Source organism: Arachis ipaensis, chromosome B09 (genome assembly GCF_000816755.2).
Source record: "Arachis ipaensis cultivar K30076 chromosome B09, Araip1.1, whole genome shotgun sequence".
In the NCBI taxonomy this organism is placed as follows: Eukaryota; Viridiplantae; Streptophyta; class Magnoliopsida; order Fabales; family Fabaceae; genus Arachis; species Arachis ipaensis.
The window spans coordinates 3720036-3728061 of NC_029793.2; the positions used below are offsets into that span (position 1 = coordinate 3720036).

At 34.5% G+C, this 8026-nt stretch overlaps 2 protein-coding genes across 5 annotated transcripts in view; both read left to right on the plus strand.

The window, feature by feature from the left end:
• LOC107618572 (golgin candidate 5) overlaps positions 1-4652 on the plus strand; it is a 10302-nt gene extending 5650 nt beyond the window's left edge. For 2 of the 4 annotated variants that reach the window (XM_016320674.2, XM_016320676.2), the window contains 15 exons: positions 49-123; positions 265-379; positions 735-796; positions 890-937; positions 1314-1598; positions 1692-1751; positions 1884-1967; positions 2069-2134; positions 2232-2330; positions 2411-2744; positions 2815-3032; positions 3199-3258; positions 3367-3480; positions 3947-4021; positions 4322-4652. In XM_016320674.2, coding sequence (XP_016176160.1) covers positions 49-123; positions 265-379; positions 735-796; positions 890-937; positions 1314-1598; positions 1692-1751; positions 1884-1967; positions 2069-2134; positions 2232-2330; positions 2411-2744; positions 2815-3032; positions 3199-3258; positions 3367-3480; positions 3947-4021; positions 4322-4342 — 1716 coding nt within the window. In that variant the 3' untranslated portion in view covers positions 4343-4652. The remainder of the gene's footprint in view (positions 1-48; positions 124-264; positions 380-734; positions 797-889; positions 938-1313; positions 1599-1691; positions 1752-1883; positions 1968-2068; positions 2135-2231; positions 2331-2410; positions 2745-2814; positions 3033-3198; positions 3259-3366; positions 3481-3946; positions 4022-4321) is intronic. The other 2 variants (XM_016320675.2, XM_021110361.1) reach the window with 2 other exon arrangements.
• Positions 5540-8026, plus strand: part of LOC107614845 (probable plastidic glucose transporter 3) — a 5268-nt gene continuing 2781 nt past the window's right edge. The window contains exons 1-7 of the mRNA XM_021110742.1: positions 5540-5721; positions 6256-6383; positions 7034-7130; positions 7223-7290; positions 7387-7495; positions 7583-7706; positions 7815-7945. Coding sequence (XP_020966401.1) covers positions 6317-6383; positions 7034-7130; positions 7223-7290; positions 7387-7495; positions 7583-7706; positions 7815-7945 — 596 coding nt within the window. The 5' untranslated portion in view covers positions 5540-5721; positions 6256-6316. The remainder of the gene's footprint in view (positions 5722-6255; positions 6384-7033; positions 7131-7222; positions 7291-7386; positions 7496-7582; positions 7707-7814; positions 7946-8026) is intronic.

Below are 8026 nucleotides of genomic sequence, written 5' to 3' on the forward strand. Positions count from 1 at the left end.
TTTGAAGTTTGATCTGTTTATATTCAATTGTTGATGATCGTGGAACAGAAAAAATCCAATGATGCAGAGATGGAGCATTTGCGAGAGGAATACCATCAGAAGGTTGGAACTCTTGAGAGAAAGGTAACTGGGTAATAATTTGTATGACTTTAAATTTATCAAAGTTATAATTTACCTTTTAGCCATAGCTATCAATAAGATATGCTGCAAATGACTGGTTATGATTTATCAAAGCTTTTATTGATTGTATATGAATAATCACAGGTGTATGCTCTCACGAAGGAAAGGGATACGCTTCGACGGGAGCAGAATAAAAGAAGTGATGCTGCTGCTCTCTTGAAGGAAAAAGATGAAATAATTACTCAAGTTATGGCAGAAGGTAGGGCAGTTGGACATTTTCAACTTGAATTTAATATTTGGAATTCTTCCCTGCTTTGAGTTCATTTTTGAAATAAGTGGCACTGTCTTGTTTGATGGCGTTTGTAAATTTGATCAAGATCAAATTAAATCCAATTAAAATTTGATCTGTTCAGTCTTCTTTTCCTTTTGGGCCTAGTGCCCTCCACTGTAATATATAAATAAAAAAAAATCCAATTAAAATTTCCATATGCAATGTATTAAATTTTCTTATCTTGTGTTGACAAATGAATAATATATTTGAGGGACATTTCTATTGTAGTTACAATTGGATATCTTAGAGGTCCCTTTTTATGTTAGAATGTATCTCATCTCAGGTGAAGAGCTTTCCAGAAAGCAGGCTATTCAAGAATCGACAATTAGGAAATTAAGGGCTCAGGTATGCAGCCTACTTGCTGCATTTGTTTATTCATATTTTGTTGCTCCTACATCAACTAATCAATGTTTCATTTATTTATTTTTAAAAATATAGATTAGAGAACTTGAGGAGGAGAAGAAAGGTTTGGCTACTAAACTTCAGGTAATTGGACGATGAAAAATTTTCTTGAAATTTTTATTACTTTTGTAATGATCTGAATAGGTTTAAGTATCTTCAATAAGCAAGCAATTTTAGAGATACAAATTTCATGCATTATATCTATAGTATAGAACTGATTCCTTGAACTTTACTATTTGAGCTTAGTTCTTCTGGTTTTTTCGTCCCCTTGCCAAATGTTTCCTCTATGATATAATTAATCTAAATGAAGTCCTGTCTTACTCCATGTAGTTTTTGAACAGCCATAACTTTTATAAAAGATATTTATGATTTATGGGGTGATACCAGTTCCTTAACCTTTTTTTAGCAAAAATTGTGACAATGCTAATGTCTACCGGTTCTTTAATTGCTGTTAATCCAGGCAGAAGAGAATAAAGTAGAAAGTATCAAAAGGGACAAGATGGCTACTGAGAATTTGTTACAAGAAACAATGGAGAAGCATCAAGCAGAGCTTGCAACACAGAAAGAATATTACAGTAATGCTTTGGCAGCTGCTAAGGAGGCTGAAGCATTAGCAGAGGCACGTGCCAACAATGAAGCAAGAACTGAACTAGAGAATCGTCTAAGAGAGGCTGAGGATCGTGAATCTGCTCTGGTCCAGGCTCTTGAAGAATTAAGGCAAACCTTAACTAGAAAGGATCAACAGGTTTGCTTGTTTGGTGTTTTTTTTTTTTAATACCAAGTTGATATCTATCCAGGATCTCGATTTAAGGTTTTTAGCATCTTAATCCATTTTTAGGCAATCTTCAAAGAAGATATGCTCCGCAAAGACATTGAGGATCTTAAAAAGCGCTACCAGGTGTGCTCCCTTGCTTTCTTAATGTGCTTAAATTGTTTAACTTTGATTGCTGCTTTTCCCGGTTTTCTTTATGGTGTAGCATCTTAACTGCTACCTTTGCAGTATGCGTAATTTGCTTATTGTTTTATCTAGGCAAGTGAAAGACGGTGCGAGGAACTGATTATGCAAGTTCCAGAATCCACAAGGCCACTTTTGAGGCAAATTGAAGCCATGCAGGTAAATAAACAGTTACATATGTGATTCAAGATTTCTTGTTATTCATCATTTGGTTCATTTGCATGCAATCTGTATTTGACTAGAATTCACCATGATAACAGGAAGCAAACTCCAGAAAGGCAGAAGCTTGGGCTGCTGTTGAAAGAAATCTCAGTTCTAGACTTGAGGTCCTTAAAATACTTTCTTGAGTTAAATGTGGAATTATCCCCTTTGATATTATTGTTTATTACTTTATTATTTTATCTTTTCCTATTTACTCCACAGGAAGCAGAAGCTAAAGCTGCCGCCGCCGAGGAACGTGAGCGTTCGGTGAATGAACGCTTATCTCAAACCTTGTCCCGAATCAATGTTCTTGATGCTCAGGTTCTCTCACTTATTGAGTGAAATTATGTCTATAATGGTGATCTTACATAAATGTGACTTACTTCTGCAATGAACTACAGATTTCATGTCTTAGAGCCGAACAGACTCAGTTAAATAGGACACTTGAAAAGGAGAGACAAAGAGCGGCAGAAAGTAGGCAGGAGTACCTTGCTTCAAAGGAGGATGCCGACACCCAAGAAGGTCGTGTAAGAAGGCTTGAGCTAGAGATCAGGGAACTCAGGCAGAAACACAAGAAAGAGTTACAGGATGCATTGGTGGAAAGAGAATATCTGCAGCAGGAGATAGAGAAAGAAAAGGCAGCTCGGTTGGATCTGGAGAGGACTTCTCGTCTTCATTCTGCTCAATTATCCGATCAAAGAATGACAACAAAGCAAAATTCTGCCTTTGAGAATGGTTTGTTTACTCTACCCTTGTTTACATTGCTGGTCTGTGGTGTTTTTCTATGATACAGTTTATTATGTAGGCAACCTGTCTCGGAAAGTCTCTAGGTCAAGCTCGCTGGCAAGCATGGGAGAAAGCTACTTTCTGCAAGCATCATTGGACTCATCTGGGAGTTTCTCCGAGAGGAGAAACTCTGGAGAGGGCATGAGTCCTTACTATATGAGGAGCATGACACCCAGTGCTTTTGAGTCAGCACTTCGTCAGAAAGAGAACGAACTTGCTTCATACATGTCACGATTGGTAATATTCATTGCCTTTGTTCCTTGAATTAATATTTGAAACTAAAGCTTCCACCCCACTTTATTTTCCCTTTTTGTCGTGAACTTGTCATAATGCCTGTTATAGATTAAGCTGTTAAATCCAACAAGTAATCCTGATGGCATTTTTTCAATCTAAAAACTTTCAGGCATCAATGGAATCTATTTGTGATTCTTTGTCTGAGGAATTGGTCAAAATGACGGAGCAGGTGGGTTTGGTTTGAGCTTATTTTTTAGAATCTACTGGCACTGAGCTTATTTTTTAGAATTTACTGGTACTGTTGTTGTTAAGCATGATTTGTGCACACTCACTGCAGTGTGAAAAGTTGCGCGCGGAGGCATCCATGTTACCTAGTGTAAGAGCAGAGCTAGATGCACTGAGGAGGAGGCACTCTGCTGCGTTGGAGTTGATGGGCGAACGTGATGAAGAGGTACTTTTTAACTACGGCTTCTGCTTTTCGTTGAAACAAAATTGTTAGACAAATTTCGGCTTTTGCTTTTTTAACTACGGCCAATGTTATGGTTGTATAGCAACTTCTCTATTTTTCCTTTTAAATCCTCTTCTGTTTAAAGGGAGTGTGTCACATGAGAGCAATGCCTACAATGAGAGATGAGAACATGAAATCTGGACTGTATAACTATAACCATGCACTGATGGTCAAGATTGGATACAATAATTGGTGACCTCTTTGTTCTCACTGATTTACACAACAGAACTAGGAAAATTAATTAACATATGCCCTGAAGGAAAATGATGCAAATAAAAAAAAATTATAAGAAAAAGAAAAGGAAGAGAAGTTTCATACTTAGTTTTCTATATCTTAGCTGTTGTATCTGCTTGTATTTTGACAAAGAAAAGAATTACTACTTTTTATCTAAAAAGTTTAATGTATGTAGCTGGAGGAACTTCGCGCAGATATCGTGGACTTGAAGGAAATGTACAGAGAACAAGTCAACTTACTTGTTAGTAAGGTATATAACATTCATCAGAAATGTAGCTGAAATCCTCATTTAACGCTTCATTGATTCTTATAAGTCTAATAGATGTTGTAAAATACTCCTTCCATATTTATATTGATGGTTGTTCTGACTTTTTAGTACATTCATATATTGATACACTTGATACAATATATCTAGATTAGTAGATTTATGAATGTAACAGAAAAGTCAAAATGATTCTTAGTATGGAATGGATGGAATACTTTAGTACAAAATATCACTTCTTTTATTGTGCCATTCTGGAATTCTTACCCTTGCTATTCATGTTTACAGATTCAAAGGATGAGTTCATAAATAGTGGCTAACTGAGCTGTAAGAAAGCTTAGCATGTAGTAGAACTTGTGATCTGAATTGCACAGTTATAGTAAATTGAAGATTAATGCATGCTCTATATCTTGATTCTCTCTTGGCAATAGTTATTCAAAGTCACCCTTGTCAAAAGTGTAACTTGTATTCTTACAAGAAAAGAAATGGGGAATAAAAATAAATGTAATTTTGTATTTTTTTTATTTGCAGAATTTTGTATAGCTAATCTATTATCAAATTTAAACATGTATCTTCTGGTTGAGATAAATAGATAATTACTATTTTTTTGTGGGAATTGTGTGATTGGAAAATTTTGAATATGATTATACATGTACATATACAATCCTTTGAATATTTGATGATATTATATTCTTTTTCACTTGTGCCTGATAAATAGATTATATAATTCCTTGGTTGTAGTCATTAAATAAATCATGTCATATTGATTATGTTTGTTGGTAGTTATCTTTTTATTAGATCTATTTTCTTACAATAATCAGAAGATAAAGAATTTTTTTGGGTTACATATTAGTTATCTTAACTATGCTGCACACAATAGACAATACCCATTTCATGCAACAAAATGAAGATGCATGTGCAAATGTAAGCAAGCACATGCAAATCTCGGCCAAATTTCCATGCCTCTGCCTCTTAGAATTAGATACCATACCTCAAGTGCTGCCACACGTCTAAATAATATATATACATCATGTTGGACCACACAGATATATATACAAAGCTAAAAATATTGGTAGATTTATTACATTAGCTATTGGAGAATGAATTTGAAAACAATTATTTTAATTGAACTACACATAGTAATAAACTAATAATTACTCATTTAAATGAAACAATTCTTCATTTTTGCACTGTACAACTTTCTTTAGAAGATTCAAATTCCTAAATACCAATAAATCAATCTAAAACCCATATATATGAGTATATGACTATCAGATAGCGATATAGCCAGCGAGTAACATCACACCTTAGACAATGATATAAATATAAACAAACTTAGAATATCAAAATAAATAAGTAAATAAACATATGAATATAATATAAGTATATAACGTTCCTTAAGGAGACAAAAGTAAAATCATGTGGAAATCATCGACATTTTATATTTATTTATTTATTTTATTAAGTTATTTATTTTGCTTAGTGCAGAATCAATGGGAGCTTTTCCCATAATATGCACCAAGACTTCGTCCCTTACTGCCACGTGTCTTCGCCTTCAACAGCCATAACAACACCACAAAACACTTCACTCTCACATTTTCTGGTTCAATTCCATTACATCTCTCTCTCTCTCTCTCTGCATTTCAACACGCCATTTTCCACATTCTTTCGCCACACAACAAATTAAGGTAACCACTTTTCAAGTCTCTTTCTTTACGTGAAGCATGTGATTAGTGCATTTCTTTATGTGCTTTTCAACTTCCAGTGTTCTCTGTGATCGCGGTGAGAGAAGAAGCTTCTTATCTTTTATGCGATTTTATTTTATAAAAAAAGAAAGTAAAAAAAAAAGAAGAACCGTTTTGAACTGAATCATCGATAGTGGAGTTTCAGTTCCTTCCTATTTTCTTGGAAGTAACAATGTGGATCGAGAATAAATCTTAAAGAGCCCCGTGTGAACAGAAAAAATGAAGTTCTGGAGTTGTTAGATCTGAGAAAAACTTTGCAACTTTTTTTAGTTAATGTTGCTGTGTTGTTTTTGTTAACTACTAGAGAGTCTCTTTGATTGCTGTTTCTTGTTCTTGTGATACTGATCATTGCTGAAGCCTTAGAAAAATTTATGTAACTTTGTTGTTTTGATTGATCCCTTGAGGTAGTTGATGTTGCCATGCTGCTATTGCAATGATGAGTTTTTTTTATTGATGTTTCTTAATCCGGTGATGCAGAAGCCTGTGTAGAGTTTACTCCCTTTGCTAGGTTTCTGGAAAAGATTTTAATTGTTTCGCTATGCGGGGACGGCAGCGAGTTGCATCCAGAGATTACATAATTGGGCATGGAAAAGAAGAAAATTCAGGTACCTTGCTGCTTTTGTTATCTTCTTCATGTATTCATACTTTGTTGAATTTCTGAGCATTCCAATCACCCTGTTCATTTAGAAAACTTGGGTTTATTGATTTTATACTTAAATGCTCCCACAAATTATCAGAGAGAAAGATATTTCCATATAATATATGATTTAAGCACAGACTGTAAAAATGGAAATGGGTACTTTAAAATGGATAGTATTTATTATTCAGAAATTCCAGTAAACTAACTTCATAACCTCATATTATGTCTATATATGTGTGCTCATGACGTCCTTGATGGAACATTACTCCCTTCTTTTTTGAGTATATATAGTGATGATTATTTATGTCTACTACGTATGTCTATTTTTTTAGTAGCATGTGTTTAGAAATTGTGCTCATATTTTGATGATCCATTCCGTTTAGAAGCTTGCAAATTTTTAATTTGAGACGGAAAGATTGTTGTGCATATACATACAGTAATTAACATCGGAAGATATTATAATCATGGCTTTAGGTACTTAATAAAGTTAAAAGGTCAGAAAACAGTTAGCTTCTATCTCATTTTCTTCATGTATTTTCCATTTGAAATCATTATAGCTCCTGTGGAGAAATTGGCTTCTAATGATATCACTAACATAAAAAGTTTTATTTCAAGCTTCAGTGCGTTTACCGAACGCAAAACCTTGGCGGCGATCTTTGCGGCATGTTGTAGTGGCTTCTCTATCTTCATTCTTATATGGCTACCATATTGGGTATGCTCTTCTATATTGAAGCTTGAATAAGCTTTATTTCTCTGATGTGTGTGAAATTATTTAATTACCTTTTTGCTATATTGGTTATGCAGAGTAGTCAATGAAACCTTAGAGAGCATTTCTGAAGATCTTGACTTTAGTGGCAATACAATGGCTGAAGGTACTTCCTTGTATTTGTCTGATTAATATTAATGCTCACTCTCATGTTCTGAATCTAAATATTTCTCTATTTTCTTTGCTTTTTATGTTGATGAAGGTCTTGTAGTAAGTACCTGTTTAGGAGGTGCTTTTGTTGGGTCTCTGTTTAGTGGTTGGATCGCAGATGGGGTTGGGCGTAAAAGAAGTTTCCAGTTGTGTGCATTGCCCCACTTTCTCGTGCTTTCTTTGTTTTATAGTTAGACATATGTTATCTTGTAAACTGTTTTCTAATTTTGATGACAAAATGATAAACTTATTATTATTCACAATTTATGCAGTGCAACAGCAAATAGCCTGTGGGGCATGCTTTTGGGAAGGTTATTTGTTGGTACCGGAATGGGACTTGGCCCACCTGTTGCTGCTCTTTATGTGGCTGAGGTATATTGTTTGATAGTGTTGTGTATGTTATGATATCGCAATATTACTCAATGGATGTCTCTTTGCTTATCTTATAAAAACAAATTTAAAATCCATTTGCATTTGTAGGTATCACCTCCAGCTGTGCGGGGTACTTTTGGGGCTTTAACTCAGATTGCAACATGTCTTGGACTTATGGGTTCTTTCTTTATAGGAATCCCAGCCAAGGAAATAGTGGGTTGGTATGAAATGATATTATAGTTTGATTTAGCAAAACATATATTTATGGTAGTGTTATCTATCACCCAATTTCACAGTTGCATTTCATGTGGAAATTATTG